This window comes from Notolepis coatsorum (genome assembly GCF_963971535.1).
Source record: "Notolepis coatsorum genome assembly, chromosome: 9".
In the NCBI taxonomy this organism is placed as follows: domain Eukaryota; kingdom Metazoa; phylum Chordata; class Actinopteri; order Aulopiformes; family Paralepididae; genus Notolepis; species Notolepis coatsorum.
The window spans coordinates 60,118,767-60,139,386 of NC_140173.1; the positions used below are offsets into that span (position 1 = coordinate 60,118,767).

General features: G+C 42.7%; 1 protein-coding gene across 1 annotated transcript; it reads left to right on the forward strand.

The window, feature by feature from the left end:
- Positions 1-657: 657 nt before the first annotated feature.
- On the forward strand, positions 658-19,589 carry LOC311234089 (phosphoglycerate mutase 1-like). The gene is made up of 4 exons (XM_084321200.1): positions 658-913; positions 8,573-8,847; positions 13,220-13,400; positions 17,523-19,589. Exons 1-4 carry the CDS (start codon positions 775-777, stop codon positions 17,690-17,692), a joined length of 765 nt encoding a protein of 254 aa, XP_084177326.1. The 5' UTR covers positions 658-774; the 3' UTR covers positions 17,693-19,589.
- The last annotated feature ends 1,031 nt before the right edge of the window (positions 19,590-20,620 follow it).

The window sequence follows — 20,620 nt, forward strand, 5'->3', positions numbered from 1 at the left end:
TGTATCTTATAATGACAATACATTTTAATCTAATCTAATCTAATCTAACATATACCATGAGCCTTGATTGATTGATTGATTGATTGATTGATTGATTGATTGATTGATTGAACATTTTATTAACAGATTGCAGAATGGGTACAATACAGTACGGCTCAATACACACAATTGTTAAGGGGATGCAGACCAGAGAAATACTTTCGTCTTGTTTACATCAGGGTCCCCCATTTTCAATTCATCATAACATATATGACTTACATGACATACAGATAGACAGTACTGCTACATCTATACATTTATGACATAGCAGATTTACAAATACAGTACTGTTTGTGATACAAAAAGAGTCTAAGAAAGAGAGTATATACATTTGAGGGGGAAGAAACTGTACATTGGAGGAGGTTGGGTTGGGTAGGTGGGGTGGGGTGTTATAATACATTCAATGCGAAATATATAAAACATCACAAACTACATTATGAAGGTCACCATAACTCCTCCGCCATTGGTTTAGAATCAAACGCGGTGTTATTTGATTGGTTGTGGAACAGCGGAAGTGAGAGAACAACCAATGACAGGTAACAGCGAGGAGCGCCCGCCCCCCAGTAGAGCGCGTTGGTTTGTGACAGCGAAGTGTTCGTCAGTCCCCTGCTGTCCTAACCTCGTTCCCAGCTTTATCTCGAGAGACTGCTGTTCTCAACGCACACACACACACGCACCTCTCTCTCTCTCTCTCCGTTTGGTCAAAACTAGGCGCTCACAAATAATAAGTTATCAATGGCTGCCTACAAATTGGTTTTAATTCGTCACGGAGAGAGCACGTGGAACCAGGAGAACCGCTTCTGTGGCTGGTTTGATGCCGACCTGAGCGAAACCGGGGAACGGGAGGCGAGGAGAGGCGGCCAGGCCCTGAAAGGTGAGTGTTTGCTGCAATATAGACATGATGTCTGACTTGTGGACCATTTCTAAAATAATCTTCACCGGTGATGAATGAAGCAAATGTGATGTGGCCGGCCGGCTGGGGACTGGGGGGGGACGCGTGTATAATATGGTTAACAATAATAATAATTCAGGAGGCTTCTCCCTCTTTCCTCTCTCACACGTGATTCCCTCAACTCACCCATTTACTGTGTTGACCAATCAGCGACGGGAATACGTGACGCCACATTTCCAGAGGATGTGCTTGATTGATTGATTGATAACTTTATTTAACAGATTGCAGAATGGGTACAATACAGTACAGCTTAATACACACAATTGTTAAGGGGATGCAGACCAGAGAAAGACTTTCGTCTTGTTTACATCAGGGTCCCCCATTTTCAATTCATCATAACATATATGACGTACAGGTAGACAGTAGCCTACTGCTACATCTATACATTTATGACATACCAGATTTGCAAATACAGTACTGTTTGTGATACAAAAAGAGTCCAGAAAAGAGAGTATATACATTTGATGTAAAAACTGTACATTGGTGGGCGGCTACGTGGCGCAGTGGGCAAGGCGTTCGCAACGAATGCTGGAGACTGGGCTCGAACAGGATGCCTCCTGTTCGAGCCCCGCTCTCCATATTGCTTTCAGTTTAGCTGGTCGTCCACAGTAATACACATTGGCCGTATTACGGGGAGGGAAACTGAAGGGTGGGGATCGGGCGTTGTGGACAGCGACTCCTACAGGTCGGTTGGTGCGCCTGCGCAGTAGAATCAAGAAGCGACGGGGGCGGGGACCCTCCAAAGCCCAGACCCCCGACGCTGAAAGATCGAGCTGCGCAGGTGAAAAGATGCGACGGCTGTTACCTCGAGTATCGGAGGGGACTCGTGCTATGTATGACTTAAGGCCTCTACATGCTACAGCAACTTCAAAGCAACTGCACCACAACATCGACAAAGCAACGGTGTTGTAGACACTCTGCCTTTATGCTTCTGCAACATCGACGCTAGGGGTGGGACGATACATCGATCCAGATCGATACATCGATGTAATTATCAACAATCGAATCGGATCGATGCGATGTAATAAGATCGATTCATATCGATACTCTTATTTTGAAAATCCTGTGGCGAGTCTCATATCCGCCCAAGAACAACAGCAGTAGATTGATTGATTGATTTTTATTGTGGAGTAAAAGACAGCATCCAAGGGATAAAAACATGAGAAAGTGCAAGCACTTATTTCCATCATGGTCCCTGATTTTGGACATGGACAGACATCATAAAACATAGAGCATCATAATAAAACATACTAAAACAGAGCATCATAATAAAAACATAGAGCATCATAATAAAACATAGAGCATCATAATAAAACAAAGATCATCATAATAAAAAACAGAATAAAACATAATAGCAACCCCATACAAAAAAAAGCACTTCCTACCCTCTCCTTCCTATGGCTATTCTATGCTTCACTGGCTAGCCATTTCTTTGTGGCACGTCTAAAACTTCCCCCCTCTTCGATGTTTTTCAGGGCCACTGGAAGCTTGTTCCACTCCAGTGCTGCAGAATATAAAAATGTATTTGTGCCCATTAGGGAGTTAAATCTTGGCAGAATAAAATCCGTACTGCTCCTTCTAGTAGAGTATGAATGATTGTCACGGAATCGATTAAAATAATTAGATAGATATTTCGGACCTGTATTTTGAACTATCTTGTGTGTGAGACCTAATTTGATGTGAATTACCCTTTTATTGACCGGAAGCCAGTTTAGTTGCCTAAAGAAAGTTGGCCCTAGGTGAGTGCGTGGAGGTAGTTTAAGGACTACTCTAATTAATTTGTTTTGAGCTGTCTGAAGTTTATTTTTCAGGACCTGTGGAGCGCCACTGAACCAGGAGGTGGCAGCATAGTCAAAGTGACTCTGTACTAATGCGCCCGCTAGCATTTTAAGTGTTGCCTGGTCCAGTAGTTTCCCTTGTCTAGCTAGGAATTTTGTTTTCTGGCAGATTTTAGTGTGGGCTTTTTTAGCCATGGCCTCTCCTGTAAGGTGTTTGTCCAGTATGCAGCCTAGATATACAACAGAATCCTTGTTTGTTATTTGCTTCTCACCTACTCTTACCTTCATTTCAATATCTTTACCAAGCCGTTTCTTTGATCCAAACAGGATGGCCTCTGTTTTTCCTAAATGAAGAGATAGTTTGTTATCTGACAGCCATATCTGCACATTTGATAGCTCCTCACTAAGGGTCCTCTCCACTACTGCCAAGTCCTTATGGGAGACCAGAATAGCTGAGTCATCCGCATAAAGAAAAAGGTCTGATGAACAGGCATTCTTCATATCATTTATGTAAATGAGAAAGAAGAGCGGCCCCAGGACACTCCCTTGAGGCACCCCGCAGGTGATCGCCTTGGCTGAGGAGTAGGTCCCGTTTACATCTACCATCTGAGACCTGCCTGATAGATATGAGGTGACCCAGTTCAACGCTGACCAACTAAACCCAATCGCCTTCAATTTAAATAAAAGGACACTATGGTCAACCGTATCAAAGGCCTTTTGTAGGTCCAACATGATCATTCCACAGAATTTCTTTGCATCAATCTCCTTTCTGATGCAGTCAGTCAAATACACCAGACAAGTCTCAGTGGAATGAGATTGTCTAAAGCCTGACTGATGCTCAAATAGGATATTGTTACTCACTAAATATGTATTGATCTGTTCATGAATGATTTTTTCCATGACTTTTGATAGTATACTTAAAATGCTAATTGAGTAGCTCCGTGTGTGTAGATGTTACAGCATAGCATTCTCCCTTTCTGTGTGTGTGTGTGTGCGCGCGTCTTTGGAAAGACCAGATGAGGTCAGAGGAGTTTGATGTTTAAATGTTATTTAAACATAAACAATATAATACATAATAAATGTAGGCCTATACATGATCATCCAACATCAACAAATTGTTGTAGGAACGGTTTGGGAGAGGGAGGTTGTGAGTTTTGAGTTCCAAAAAAATTTAGCTTAAAGTTTAAAGCTCGATATATAAAAACGTGGCACTTTACAGTGAACAGGAGGTCTATTTGTATTAAAAACAATAGATTGATTTTCCTTTAAATGTCTGGAAGAGCTCAAAAATACAAATGTCAAATGATATTTTCATTAGCTTTTTTTTGTTGATCTAAATGTTACTGATTGTGTTAAATGGGCATATGATATCATCTCATATCGATCGCAGGCACCTGAATCTTATCGTATTGTATCGTGAGAGACTTTGTGATATCGGCAAATATCGTATCGTTGTCCAAAAAAATCGATATCGTATCGTATCATGATGAAACTGGTGATTCCCACCCCTAATCGACGCGCAAAGTTAGTTTAACTAAAGTTAGTTTAGGTTCGTGTTAACGTTAGATAATGTACAAAATAAACGTATTTCCGGTGCTTTTAGACGTCGCTCTTTTATTTTGAAATCCCCCGACCGGAAGTGTTATAGTGTCTGTTGCTAGCAGCTTAACTTCTGTCGCCCGTTTCTGTGCTTTTCGAGCTAACGTTACCGTAACGTCATTAGTTTCCAATGGAGAGGAGAGAAAGACCTCGGCTCATGCAGCTCAAACTACCTGTTGGAATAAATTAATTGATTGATGTTTAACTTGTCCCTGTGTGTGTCCAGTCATTTCGACTAGCAAACGTTGTATTTAACCTTACCTCAGGATACCATTGTATTTAGTTGGTTAGCTATGTAGCTAATGTGGATAGCATTTTGTATAGCATCAATGCTAGCTGGCTGGCTACAGCTTTATTTACTAAATTATGGAGGCTTTTTAATCGTCAAGGTAAGAGAGGATTTGTCATGATCAACTGAAGGCGTATGCTATGGAACAATATGTGCTTGGGTTTTCAGAAAAAGGCCAGCTATGACGCTAATTATTTAGCTAATATTGATAGCATAGCTTGCTGGCTACAACAATGGCGGATGGTATTCCTCGCTGCGGGACCAATATTATTCTATGACAGCCCCGCCCCCATTCACTACCAACCAATCACTGCTACGCAATATCAACGCAACGGCTGTTTAGGTTAGATTTGGGGGACATGTACGCAACGTCCTCGCAACACAGTCTACAAGACCCTCTAAAACAACCGCGTTGAAATCGTGCCGATGTTGTGTTGCAGTTGCTTTGAAGTTGCTGTCGCATGTAGAGGCCTTTAGTCCACATTGCAGCCGGCTTGTGGGAGGCAAGAAACAACGTTCGAAGACAGGGGAGGGTTGAATTGGACGATATGAAAAATTGGGATGGGAGAAAAAAATAGAAAAATGGGAGAAAAAGTGGATCCAAAAAAAAACTGTACATTGGAGATTTGGAGGAGGTTGGGTAGGTGGTGTGGGGTGGGGGGGGGGCTGTACATTGCAGGTGGGTGGGGGGGGGGGGGGGGGCGGGGTGCGAACGTGCAGATCTAGACGTGATGCCCTGTGGGGGAGCCTGCAGCATGGACGGGGCAGATGCATACATATTGGTTTTCCATTGCACTGCTGCATGCACAGCGACGGATCTCTGAGTCTGTTATTAGTAATCCTATTGCCTCTGGTTTGTTGTAAGGTCATGTCCCATGTAGTCATGTAGCCTGGTTTTAAGATGAGATATTCCTTTATTGATCCCCTTGGAAAAATGTCGGGCGTCATAGCAGCATGGGGAGGGGAGGGGGGAGGTAAAGGTATAGGCAGGGTAATTGTAACTGAGGGGTACAATTCCCTGACTGTATTACTAGATATGATACTTACTACCACTACCTTTGTACTTAATATTCGGCCACCCAGTACTCGGCATAAATATATTATGATGAACACTGTCACGTAGATGAAACGGATCCAACACAAATGTACGAATTAGAAATAGGTCTTTATTTCTACACAGCGATGGTGTGTAGAGCAAGCACTTAATCAAATCAATCACATTTATGAATGGGAATTAGTATGCACTTTTATGGCAAGAGTATTCGTCGGTATATCAATAGAGAATGTCCAATCTCTGAAGGCGCAGGTGGTAAATATACAACCTGGAATATTTAAGGAATAATAGCAATGATACTTTAATGATTATAGAACTGGATACACTAGGGGGGGGTTCCGGTCGCTTGTAAGACAACTGGAGAAGGGGGGGGGGGGGTAGAGTCTGGCTGTATCCGTCTGGCCGAGGGTATCCTGGGAGAACCCACGGTTGTGCGGCTCGGTGCCTCAGCGATCCTCGATCCACAGATGAAAGCAGTTGGACTCTCTGTGGGCCGGCTTCCTCCGGTCCACGATGGAGAGACGTGAAGCGACCTCGTCGTGTAGAGCGTCTCCTCACCTGTCGTCCTCTCCGGGGGGGGGGGGGTTTCCAACACACGGCAGTGTTGGTCTTTATCCATAGAATAATCACTGTATACAAAGCATAATCCGTGCCTGGGAAGGCGGGCTGTCGTCGGTAGAATAATCCGGTATGCAGGTCCACTCGCTCGTCGGCTCTGGGGCTCCTCAGGTGCAGCCTCACATGGGGTCGGCCACCCTGGATAAGCAGCCAGTTCTCTGCCCGAAACGATGGGGTACTGACTACGATAGTATTCTCACCGCACGAAGCACTACATATGAATAGACTATTATTAGCTTAATAGACTACGTCCAACTCGACGATATAGTGCCAAATATGACTATTCAAATATTAATATACACGATGTCTCAATACCGATGGTAGGCCGAACTTGGCCTTACTCCCACACGTGGCGTCGCGGGGAGGCTTTACGTCTGTCACTCTATTGGAGGGTAAGAAACTGGACTAAAAAGGAAGTCCTACTTTAGTAGCGCAGTATATATACGCACTATGAACAAATAGTACCGTTAGTGGTGCGGTAGCCAGATTCCTACGCGGAACTAGGACTTGTTCGTACATGTTGAGCGGTACGTCTGAACTGGGTCTGGGGGGTATGGCAGCCTGGCACCAAGGTCTCGACCAATAGTAGAATGGAGACTATTATGGGATGTTCAGTAGGCTAGAATGGATATTCAATGCATATTGTACAAGGAATATACAAGGGATATCAAGGAATATTAGAGAATATACAAATACAATTAAATATATATATATAATAAATATATATATTCGGTTTAATCTGGCCCTTCACAACAGTAATAGTAGAAAGACATAAATATAGACTAATAAAAAAATAAACCCTGTAAACAAAGGTGCAGATGAGGGTCACTCTGTATCCCCTTTCGGTTATATTATACATTACAATACGAATCTGAATCTATACTATGAGTATGAGTAAAAGTAAACCGTATACACAAGGTGCAGTATACACATTTTTGGCCCAGACCGGCCCACCACAATCGGTCGGACACCACCCACCATTACACGATCCTTGCAGTCTCCATAAATATGCGTACCTACTGTACTATTCCCCCAAACCACTAAAACCATGGACAAGTGGACCAGTGTACTCACTCACTCACTCTTGGCTGAATCTTATTTTGGGGTGGTGATGTAAAAACACCTGCATCATAGGACGGGCAAAGTAGTCTACAGCCTGTTCCTCCCTGACTCTCTCCTCCACAACCTGGCATAACCAGACACAAGGAGAGAGAGAGAGATGATTACAATTAACTGGTACATTCAGGTCCAGATTTGTTGGAATTCCCTGACAAAGTTGTGCAAAATGCTGTACAATTTCAACAATACCATACTGGTAATGAGCAAATAGTTGTTTATTCAATTAATGCATGGAGCTGTTCCATCTTTTAATTTGATGCTAACTAGAATAAGATAATCCTTTATTGATCCCCTTGGGGAAATTCGGGTGTCAAAGCAGCATGGGGGGGGGGGGGGGGGGGGATGCATAGCTTCACAGTACAAATACAATATAGTAATATAAAAGTACAAACAAAAGATAGTCCAGTGATATGCAGTAGTTGACAGTCTCACTTTATGATAGTGTTACGAGTATGTTATCATATTATTATCGACATTAATTTAATTAATAATCATCGTCATCATGGCATGGCACACGCACTACCTGCGAGTCCCTATTAATCATGAAGCTACTACTCAATTAAATTCAAAGGGGCTTTATTGACATGGGGAAACATACCTACGTAACTTACATTGCCAAACAAAACGAAGCAACACAATAGTGCTCCCTGCTTACCGCTACACTCTCCTCCCCCTGCTCACTCTGTCCCTCGGCCCTGTCAGTCATGCTCACACGCCTGCTCTGAGCGGCATCTGATTTGACATGAGAAACAGAGAGGTCTGTCTGAGGGAGGGGGTGGGGCTTAGTAAGAGATGTGATTGGGCCAGCCCAGTGTCCGTATAGAAAATTAACCAATGAGCCGCTGTCCCTGCTTTATGGGCCGGCCCGGTCGTAGACCAAACTTTTAAATAGTTTATAAATCAAATTATATCTGCCCCCCAAGGTGCGTCGACCCACCGGGAAAATGGTCGGACAATCCTAATAGTTCTTGAGTTCTATTTTTACAAAAGTAAGAAAAGAATTAAACATTTACAAATGATTTAGGCTCAACCAAAATACTGTTGAACTCATGCACAACAGTCCTCCATGTTTTTCATAATGACTTTCAATTCCTGTGGCCTGTGCTGCTCACCGAACCCCCCAGATGCCGGGTACGAGTTTGACATCTGCTACACCTCGGTGCTGAAGCGGGCGGTCCGGACTCTGTGGCTGGCGTTGGACGGCATCGACCAGATGTGGGTGCCGGTGCACCGGACCTGGCGCCTCAACGAGCGCCACTACGGCGGCCTGACGGGGCTGAACAAGGCGGAGACTGCCGCCAAGCACGGCGAGGCCCAGGTGAAGATCTGGAGGCGCTCCTTCGACACCCCTCCCCCCACCATGGACCCCGACCACGACTTCTACTCCGTCATCGGCAAGGTGAGGCGCCTCGCCCCAGGCCGTCCGGATGCTCAATGACTCTGTGACACTAACTCGTCACATTCTACATTCATTGCACACACATCCACATGCACACACTCGCTTTAAACATTCACCTTAACATTCACTATAAACACTTTTTTTTAACACAACACCATATTTGATCTATTACTAAAAGGTTTGCACTACATCTCTGTTTGCATTTTGTACTTTAGTTTTGTATATTGTATATTTTTGTAGTGTTTGGTCTTTATTCTTTTTACCTTTTCTTACTGTATGAAGCACAATCTCAGGAGGCTCATACAGAACCAAGCATTTCACTGTAATGTACCTTATTATGTGACAAATAAAACCGAACTTGAACTTGAAACACTCTCTGCTACAGTGCCGCCCCCTGCTAACAGTGGTTAGCACAAAACCCCAGCAGGAGGCCTTTCTGTGGAATCTGCATGGTCTCCCCGTGTTTGTGTGGGTTTCCTCCGGGTACTCCGGTTTCCTCCCACACCATGGAAGACATGCATATAGGTATATAATACTCCAGCCGCTGCCCTTGACCAAGGCACTGGCTCTACAACTGGAGTTGGTCCCCGCCCCCGGGCGCCGCACTGTGTGGCTGCCCACGGTCCTAAAATAGTTAGGATGGGTGGGCGGCTAGGTGGTGCAGTGGGCAAGACACTCACCACCAATGCTGTAGACGCTGGGTTCGAGCCCAGCTCTCCACATTGTTTTCAGTTTGGCTGGTCGTCCGTACTAATACAATTGGCAGTATTAGGGGGTGGGAAAACTGAGGGGTGGGGATCGGACGTTGTGGACAGCGACTGCTACAGGTCGGTTGGTGCGTCTGCGCAGTAGAATCAGGAAGTGATGGGGGCGGCGTCCCTCCAAAGTGTAGACCCCTGACGCTGAGAGATCGCGCTGCGCAGGTGAAAAAGATGCGACGGCTGCTACCTCGAGTATCGGAGGGGACTCGTGATGTATGGCTTCGTCCACATTGCAGCCGGCTTGTGGGAGGCAAGAAACAGTGTTTGAGACAGGGGAGGGTTGAATTGGATGATATGAAATTGGGATGGGAGAAAAATAGAAAATGGGAGAAAAAGTGGATAAAAAAAAATATAAATTAGGATGGGTCAAAATGCAGAGAATGAATTTTCCCAATGGGATTAATAAAGGTTAATAATAATAATGGATTGGATTTATATAGCGCTCTTCTCTGACTGACTGTTGCTCTGACTCAGGTTCAGGTTCAACTTAACTTACACGAAGGTCCAAAGGTCTAGCGTTTTCCATTTGGGGATTCCCTGGAAACTTCTGGTCTATTATATAGCCACCCCTCCTGTAACCCTAACGCCTAATTTATACTCCAACGTCAAAGTGGTTGCGAAGGTTACAGTGAGCCTGCCGAGCTCCCGACGCCTACATGCAGCTGGTCAAGAATGTAATTGAGTGTCAAATCGACGCGAGCTGACGTGGACAGCGCAGCACTGTGATCGTCCGCTTCCCTGGGCTGGACCGGGCCGTGTACGTGTTCCTCTGACGTACTTGCGTATTTGCCGTTTATCATCTCTGTGTAAGTGCAACAGTAATATACAATGTACAGGCGATTACACTGGATATCTGTAGGAAGAACGTTGGACTTTCCAGCGCTAAGCTATCCAATCTACTATGACCAACGACACATGTCAAACGGGAGGTGTGATCAGTACTCTGATCTCTGATTGGGCATTTTCCCACGGCCATCGTCATGGGTACAGCAGCTGTTGCGTGGCTGTGTGTTTTGCTGAGTTGGGTGACTCCAGACTGTGTCTGTGACTTTGTTGCCTTTGCACTTTGCAGCAACCTCCGCAGACTCCCCATCAGAAGACTATAGATTTGTGTTTTTATATGAAACATGACCGCTATGCTGCGGGCAATGCTTGTTGTCCTCAGGGTGAGTTAATGTTTCACCGACTGGACATACGTAAGCATCTACAAATTAAAGTTCAAAGTTCAGGTAACATGGCAACAAACTCTGGTCAAAGTTCCATCTGTATTGACCGGGTCACTTGAGAGCTGAGAGATACTTTCATTATGAAGAATCCCATTAACACATGCTTATTTACAGTATGCGCGCATGGAAGCACGTCATCACTTCATCTTTACAAAGTTGGACTCGTACTCTGAGTTATGCTCCCTCAAAACTAAATCTTACATTTGGACTTCACACTCTGAATCACAAACACCCTTTTTAATCTCATTGTTTTTCCAGTTGTTGAGGTTACAGTGGGTTTTGAGAAAAGCTCTTGGAATAGAAAAATAAATTAATAATAAACTTAATTTGTATTCCACCTTTCATACAAGAATTGAAGACCACAAGTGCTTTACATCAGTAATGTAGACATAACATAAACATAACTCTCATTTACAGTGCAATAATCATAAAAAAAAATTACGGAATAGAATAGTGCAGTGCAGTAAAATAGCTCTCATTTACAGTTGAAGGATGTCATTGGTTTTCATATGGTTATAACAGCATGAGCATGGATGTAAATATGTTAAACTCTAAGACAGACATTTAATTTAATTTCTGTGTAGAACCGAGGGAGATAGGAGCCTGGCGGCCAAGGTCAGCCACAGAAGCACCTTATTCACAACATTCAGTTCAGGATGCCTCTTTTCCACTGCATGGTACCTACTAGACTCTACTCTACTCGCTTTTGGTACCTGGTACTTCGTTCGTTTTCCACTGTAGGTAGTCCCCGCCGTCAGTGTAGCTGGTCGTCATAGTGAGGGCACCGTGATGTCAACTTCAACACGACACACACGTATTGTAGCTAGCTATGAAGATACCTTCACAGTGTACTCTGTGTCATTTATTGATGAAACAAAACCAACCGCAACACAATTGCTATGAAGATACCTTCACACAGTGTATTCTGCGTCATTTATTGATGAAACAAAACCAACATCACCACCAAGAACAAAGAGTTTAGTCTCACAAAAAGATCGCTAATTTTGTTAGCTTACGTGTAGTTGGCTAATATGGCACTGGTATCATAGAATAGAAATACTTTAATCATCCCGATTTGTAGTGTCAAATTTCCCTCTGGATGATTAAAGTATTTCTATTCTATGATACCAGTGCCTTATTAGCTAACTACACGTAAGCTAACAAAATTAGCGATCTTTTGCACGCTATGTACACTAGCCGCAATGCTAACTATTATAATGGTAAATCCCACTCACATTAGCACGTAAGCTAACAAAATTAGCGATCTTTTTGTGAGACTAAACTCTTTGTTCTTGGTGGTAAATTGTCTTGATGTTGGTTTTGTTTTATCAATAAATGAGGCAGAATACACAGTGAATGTATCCTTTTTTGTTTTTTGCACTTTGTTCTTGCTGCAAACAAATAATGAATGCTAATGTTTAGTAGTCGTGAGTCTATTCAAAGATGGCGTGTTTTGTGTTTTGTGCAGGACTTCCCCCCGTGTAGTGCAATGATAACGTAGTGACGATTTTTTCTTCTGACCAATCAATGGTCTGCAGTGTTTCACGTAACTTTTTGGTATCACTTCTACCCATCCATCTACCTATCCATGCTTGGAACCTCGAAAAAGCAGGTATTAAAAAAGTACCCTGTACCAGGTACTATCTGCAAATTTTGGCAATGGAAAACCGAAAAGGATGAGTAGAGTCGAGTAGGTACCATGCAGAGGAAAAGAGGCTATAGAGAAACATCCCGAGAGAGAGAGATGAGACTTTAAGCTGTTAGTTCTTCCGGTAGGGGCCAAATAACGAGACAGACTGACATCGAGGAGAGAGCTCTTAGGGCTGGGGCAGGGAAGACCACAAGGTAGAGAGATAGCTACCGGCTAACAGACAGGCTTCGGCTAACAGGACAGGCCGCAGAACCACCAAAGTGATAGATAGAATCTATTAATCTAGTTCCTTATACCACCAACGACTTTCAATCGGTTTCATTTCTGTACGAGATGCTATGTTTATGGAAATAAACATCCTGCTGATATGAGACGACGACTCCAAGTACATTCTTTTGTCCGGATGCATTAACGGGGTGAAACAGTGTTACAGCCAGGTCGCGTGGGAGGACAGAATTCCACAGAACGATTGCCTCGACAACAACAAATAAACACAACACAGACACTTCACGGAAGGGCAGATGAAGGCTGAAAACATGATTATCTAACACAGTACAATAATCATAGTGTGGATGTAATGAGTAAGTGGCAGAGTATATTAAAAGGCTAAGGTGAAGAGGTAAATTTTTTACTTCTACTATTACACCACCCTAATGTCCATAGGTAGAAATGGCTACACAACCTCTGCTATCTCTTTTCTGTTATGTAATTTACTCAGACTGTTCTCTTTGTAGGACCGTCGCTATGCCGACCTGACCGAAGACCAGCTTCCTTCCTGCGAGAGTCTGAAGGACACCATTGCCCGGGCGCTGCCCTTCTGGAATGAGGAGATCGCCCCGCAGATCAAACTGGGGAAGAGGGTGCTCATCGCTGCCCACGGCAACAGTCTCCGGGGGATCGTCAAGCACCTGGAGGGTAGGTCCATCGCGCCATGCTAATGAATAATCATGAATTAGATTAAATTCGATTAGATGTTCTTTATTGTCCACAAGGGACATTTATTTTGCTCTGGTCGGTAACTAAGTTACATACAGACAAACAAAACGATGAATAAATTACAATAAGATGATAACACCACTGTAAAAAGAGACGCCACAATATAAACACAGTAGTTAAAATTCAAGGTCTTTATTTGTCAAATACACAACAATACAGGGGCATTACATTCATCCTATTAATGAATACGAGAATGGTAACAGTAAGTAGTAGTAGTAAGATACAATTTTATATAAAATGAGGTAAGATAAAATAGTCAATTATTTACAGAAAGTCACAGTACACAGGAGGTATCATTCTAAAAGAAACGCATTGCTCTCTAGATGCACAGCACAGTAGGTCCAGTTCTTCCAGGCAAGGGGGTTCTGGGGGGGTTCTGTTTGTTAAGGAGTCTTGAGCAGTCTTGATGGCAGAGAGGATGAACACAGGGGCAGCATATCTCCTACCAGAGGGCAGGATCTGAAAGCGGGTGTTATGGGTCGAGTCCCTCACAATCTTATCTGCTTTCTTCACCGCCCTCTGGTGGTCATACTGTAGGGTCTCTCTATTCTCCACTTGCACAACCTGAAAGTAGGCACTTCCGGCTGACTTCCGGTTGCGAATGGTACTTCCTGTTAGGGGTGGAACGATACATCGATCCAGATCGATACATCGATGTAATTATCAACGATCGAATCGGATCGATGCAATGTAATAAGATCGATTCATATCGATACTCTTATTTTGAAAATCCTGTGGCGAGTCTCATATCCGCCCAAGAACAACAGCAGTAGCTCCGTGTGTGTAGACGTTACAGCATAGCATTCTCCCTTTCTGTGTGTGTGTGTGCGCACGTCTTTGGAAAGACCAGATGAGGTCAGAGAAGTTTGATGTTTAAATGTTATTTAAACATAAACAATATAATACATAATAAATGTAGGCCTATACATGATCATGCAACATCAACAAATTGTTGTAGGAACGGTTTGGGAGAGGGAGGTAGGGAGGGGTTTTAGGTTGTGAGTCTTGAGTTCCAAAAAATGGAGCTTAAAGTTTAAAGCTCAATATATCAAAACGTGGCACTTTACAGTGAACAGGAGGTCTATTTGTATTAAAAACAATAGATTGATTGTCCTTTAAATGTCTGGAAGAGCTCAAAAATACAAATGTCAAATGATATTTTCGTTACCTTTTTTTAGTTGATCTAAATGTTACTGATTATGTTAAATGGGCATATGATATCATCTCATATCGATTGCAGGCACCTGAATCTAATCTAATCGTATTGTATCGTGAGAGACTTTGTGATATCGGCAAATATCGTATCGTTGTCCAAAGAATCGATATCGTATTGTATCATGATGAAACTGGTGATTCCCACCCCTACTTCCTGTCCCATCCAAATACATTGGTTTTAGCTACTTTTCTCCCCTTATTTAAACAACTTTGTCGTCACAGAGAGGCAATGAAACGTTTGTATTATTATAGTATAGAATGTATTTAATAAGCAAACGTTTGTCAGCAGGGTTTTTGGGCTGTATTTCATGTAAAAACGTTTACTGTTAGTTTCCTTGCTCAGCCAGCATTAGCCTTCATTAGCTAACAGAAGCTAGTGGTTAAACAGGCCGGATTAGCTTTGAGCTAACTATCTTTCCCGACCCATGTATTCATTCCATTCTAAACATAACGTTAGTTTACAAAACATGACCTGTCTATATAACGTTGAGGAACAAATTATAACGTGTGTGGGTGTGTGTTTTGGTGAACATTGGACTGCAAACAGAAAATGCATCACAGTTACAGACAGTAGCTACTGTTAGCTGCCCTTCCGGATTAGCTTTGAGCTAACTATCTTTCCCGACCCATGTATTCATTCCATTCTAAACATAACGTTGGTTTACAAAACATGACCTGTCTATATAACGTTGAGGAACAAATTATAACGTGTGTGGGTGTGTGTTTTGGTGAACATTGGACTGCAAACAGAAAATGCATCACAGTTACAGACAGTAGCTACTGTTAGCTGCCCTTCCGGATTAGCTTTGAGCTAACTATCTTTCCCGACCCATGTATTCATTCCATTCTAAACATAACGTTAGTTTACAAAACATGACCTGTCTATATAACGTTGAGGAACAAATTATATAGACGGGTAATGTTTTGAACAACTAACGTTACGTTTAGAATGGAATGCATCGGCAAAGATCGTTAGCTCAAAGCTATTCCGGCCAGTTTATCAACTTCCTGTCATTTAGAAATATGATTTTATAGTGAAAATCATTACCAAAACGTCCGGAAAAACCTCACGGAGCATTATAGACTGTCATACAAATGTACAAATGCTATAAGGTGGCAAGAAATGCACTATAAACAATACTTTGCGGCGTCGTTTCTTGCGCTAGCTTCTGTTAGCCAGCATTAGCCTTAATTAGCGTGAGCAAGTAACGTTTTTACATGAAATACAGCCCAAAAACCCTGCTGACAAACGTTTGCTTATTAAATACATTCTATACTATAATAATACAAACGTTTCATTGCCTCTCTGTGACGACAAAGTTGTTTAAATAAGGGGAGAAAAGTAGCTAAAACCAATGTATTTGGATGGGACAGGAAGTACCATTCGCAACCGGAAGTCAGCCGGAAGTGCCTACTTTCAGGTTGTGCAAGTGGAGAATTCAGGCTTGAATATAATTCATATGGATTAGGGCTGGGCGATATGACTAAAAACTTTATCGCGATAAAATTATAAAATAATTTTCATATAATTCGATATCGATAATTATCGTCGATATAATGTCTGTCAAGTTTAATTAACTTCTTATGCTGCTGCGAATGTCTCAAGTCGAGTTGATGTTGTCATCAGTCCGCGCACGTTAGCAGTTAGCCGACAAGCGGAGTATCTCATGACAATAAATATGACACTAAAATACTCTCTTCCGCCACAATATATTGAAACAAACTGTATACCCCACACTACTATAAACGTGGCCTCAGAATTCAAAACACACACATACTCGGCACGTAAATATATAAAACAGTGCCGTGCAAGCTAGTTATCCTAGCCAGCCTGTTGTATCTAAGCGGTGTATTCCATGACAATGTGCTAAATATGACACTAAAATACTCTCTTCCGCCACAATATATTGAAACGACGTCCACTGTATACCCCCACTACTATAAACGTGGCCTCAGAATTCACGCCACACGCATACTCGGCACGTAAATATATAAAACATCGCTGTGCAAGCTAATTAGCCTAGCAAGCCTTGTTGTTGAGTGAGTCCTACCTCCTTCCGGGTCTACTTCGCTCTCGGCCATCTCCTTCACTGATTGGTTGTTAGCTGTTGTGCGTAAGCACATCATCACGTAACGTTGGTTGTTGTTAGTGAGTGTGCTGAGCCGAGGCTGAACGGAGCCAAGCTTGGAAAATCGATATATCGAAACTTTGCGACCACGTTTCATGTTTATTTCGAGGAAATAATTTATCGCGATAGTTATCGTTTTATCGCCCAGCCCTAATATGGATGGGGATTCTCTTAACATTTTGGCGGAGATCAATTGATACATTTTACAACAATGAAAAACAAATATGCAGTCACCTCGACTACCAAGAATACACATTTCAAACAGTCATCCTAGTCCAATGATAACACATTTAAAACAGTCGTCCTAGTCCAATGATAACACATTTCAAACAGTCATCCTAGTCCAATGATAACACATTTAAAACGGTTATCCTACCTAGTACAATGGTAATACATTTAAAATGGTTCTCCTAGTCCAATGATAACACATTTCAAACAGTCATCCTAGTCCAATGATAACACATTTCAAACAGTCCTCCTAGTCCAATGATAAGATAAGATATTCCTTTATTGATCCGTTTGGGGAAATTCAGGCAGCATGGGGGAGGGGAGGTAAAGGTATGGGCAGGGTATTGGAAGAAAGACATAAATATAGTCAATAAAGTGAATATAAAAAAATTAAGAGAATAATGACGCCACATTCCTCCATTGATAAACCCATCAAGCTGCTCCAACCTGTCTCTGCTGCCCCCTGCAGGTATGTCTGAGGAGGCAATCATGGAGCTGAACCTGCCCACCGGCATCCCCATCCTCTACGAGCTGGACAAGAACCTGAAGCCCATCAGAGCCATGCAGTTCCTGGGAGACGAGGAGACCGTCCGCAAGGCCATGGAGGCCGTGGCCGCCCAGGGGAAGGCCAAGAAGTAGAGGGAGGTTCGGGAGGTCTCATCTGAAAGCTCATACTACTGACCTATATGGACAAAACATCATATTAGCAGATATCACCATGTAACCTATGACATCAGCTTTTAAGTTTCTAATTCATGTTTCATTTGAAAACCCTTTCAGTGATACACTGTGGAAATACATTTACCTGGTACTGTATGTGAGGGCATCACACCGTTAACTACTGACCGATATCCCAGTGTTATGTACAGTAGACCTAGTATTTCCCAGCGAAGACCAATATCCCAGTACTATATATACACCTAGTATTTCCCAGTGATGACTAATATCCCAGCACTATAAGCTTGTCTGCCAGACGACCACACTATAAATGATTATTAGAATCCAAATCTCTTTATTTGCCAAGTACATTTTTGCACCATCCTAACTATTTAGGAGCAGTAGGCATCCAATAGTCTGGCACCCAGGGACCAGTTCTGATGCCAGTGCCTTGCTCAAGGGCAACAGCAGGAGTATGTACCTAGCGTGCAGGTCTTGTATGGTGTGGGAGGAAACCAGCGTGCACACGGGGAGAACGTGAATCCCATCCTTCGTTCAGCCGGTCGAGCTCAACTCCAAACCCATGGCTGGAGGACTGACACTGGGTCCTGTGGATGTCGTCGAGCCGTTTCTGGCCTTGTTAGCTGACAGAGACGTAGGCTATTTCCTATTATTGTTTTAATATAAACATAAAAGGTGTTCTTTGATTGGCCGTGGAGATGAGAAATATATAATAATCACTGATTTACTAGACATTGCAAATATTATACACTAGCTTAAAGCGCTTTGGAAGTTGAATACAGGTAGAATACCACATGCATGAACCAGTTATGGGACGCCCTACAGCCTACACTATGCATGTTGATGCTTTAGTGGTTCTTACGGCATACTATCGGTTGGCGTGTGGTATGAGCTTTCAGATCACCAAGTGGGTCCACTGTCTGTGTGTACTAATACACTGTACTATAGTGTAGGTTGGTCTTACCCCCACCCCAACATCCTAATCTAAAGGCAGGGGAATACAGTGCTGTGTATAGATCCATGTAGAAGTCAACCTCACTCTACTGGCACAGTGCAGGGAACATGGGATGGTAGGTGAGGGGCTAGAGACTAGAGCCAGCAGAGCTACAGCTCAAGAGATTAGGACTAGATTTGGCAAACTGGTCCATATTTATAATAATATTTGCTAACCACGTTAGTTTTGCCATACTCATGTAATTACAGTACTCGATACAATCATCTATGATAATGGGTTAAATTGTGTGTTTTAGTACAATTTTTCTTCAGGGTTGGACTACTAAAAGTAACTTGATATTGTAATTTAATTTAAAGATTAATATATTTAACTCATAGGGGTCTACATTTAGATCTCGTTTAAGAAATGCTTCAACAGATTGTCACAGTTGCAAAAGGGACCTTTAAAGAAAACAATACTAGTTTTATTTAATTTATTTTTTTCATTTTGCTTTCCAAGGGCATGCATTCCACAAGGCAATATTTTGGGTTACCGTCAAGATCCCTTCAGATCTGTAGCAAAGTGAATCTCTCTCCCTTGCCCCCTCTCTCTCCCTGGATGGAACACGTGTTGTGTACTCATGCCGAGCTCATTGTGTGGATTTACAGTCCGCTGCATATGCAATCTCCTATGTTTGTCTATCCGTCATCTGTGACCCCACCAGTCTGTCGCCCTCACGATGACTCCGTACCTCAGGCACTTATTCCCATAAACTTGACCCTTCTTACATAAGAGTCTGCGAAAAAAGGGCGTTTGTATGTAAGGATGTCCCATTGTGTCTTACAGTGTTGCCAATAAAGCTCTTTCTTTTTTATTCCATGCACTGTTCTAATGTAAACTGAACTGTGCTGTAATAAATATACAATATGATAAGCGTGGGTATTTTTGTGCGTTTGAAGTCATGGTTGTTGTTACTTGACTGGCTGCATTTCACGCAAATAAAATACTTTGAACCTGCATACGGGGTTCTCCTGGGTGAGGTCTACAGGCAGAGTGTTGTTGCTGGAGTAGCCTTTGCCCCAGTAGGCCTAGCTGGGGCTGCTTCCACTTGCATTAGCATTCTACTAGCAAGGTAGGGGGCTTAGCTCCCTCACACTAGACGCTTTGGACACTTTTAACCGCCACCAGTAAAATGTTCCAAAGCATCAACATAGTCATTTTAATAGTTTATTTATTTTTTGTAATCGATTTGAGTCAATTAATCGCGACACCCCTATTAGGCTACGATTGAAAACACATTGGAAGCACATCAGCCTTTAGCTAAAGCGGAAACATTTTAATATCGGACGAGACGATGAATGGGTATCTGACTATTTATTTTTTTATTTATCCAGGAATGTCCCATTGAGATACAAGATCTCTTCTTCCAGGGAGTCCTGACCAACACTATGAGGTCATAAAGTGTGTGTGTGAGCTCTTGCACCAAAATGAGGTTCGGACCTTCAAGCAATGCTAGAATAGAAACCTTGGATGATTTTGGGTAGCATTTTCTTAGAAGATAAAACTATCAAGACAATTATATAGGTCTAAGTTCACTTGGACCTTAAGCCAAGACGGGGTTTATATGAAAATAACTATTCTATTCTTATTTCTGACCTGATATTACGGCGCTAAGTGTCAACATTTTAGTTAACTAGACTAGATGGGTATCCAGATGGTGTCTCAAATCTAGGAGGACCGAGGTTGTGTTGAACTTTAAGGCGCCAGAAATGGAGATAAGTAAGGAGCCGGTGATGATAACAAATAGTCATATTATGCCAGGGAGAGAGAGGGCTTCTTCAGTCTGCTTTTTCGGTATTCAGCTCACACAGAGAGAACATGAGAGCAACCTAATTGTAACTATTTTGCCATTTATGCCAATAAACCTGTGTTATAAACAGAATACCGGGAGGCTG

What these genes read in the sequence shown, in the direction of transcription:
- LOC311234089 (XM_084321200.1), top strand. Translation starts at nt 775, where the DNA reads ATGGCTGCCTACAAATTGGTTTTAATTCGTCACGGAGAGAGCACGTGG. An exon ending in AGGCGGCCAGGCCCTGAAAG is followed by an intron (nt 914 to 8,572) that starts GTGAGTGTTTGC and finishes CGAACCCCCCAG; the next exon opens with ATGCCGGGTACGAGTTTGAC. An exon ending in TCTACTCCGTCATCGGCAAG is followed by an intron (nt 8,848 to 13,219) that starts GTGAGGCGCCTC and finishes TTCTCTTTGTAG; the next exon opens with GACCGTCGCTATGCCGACCT.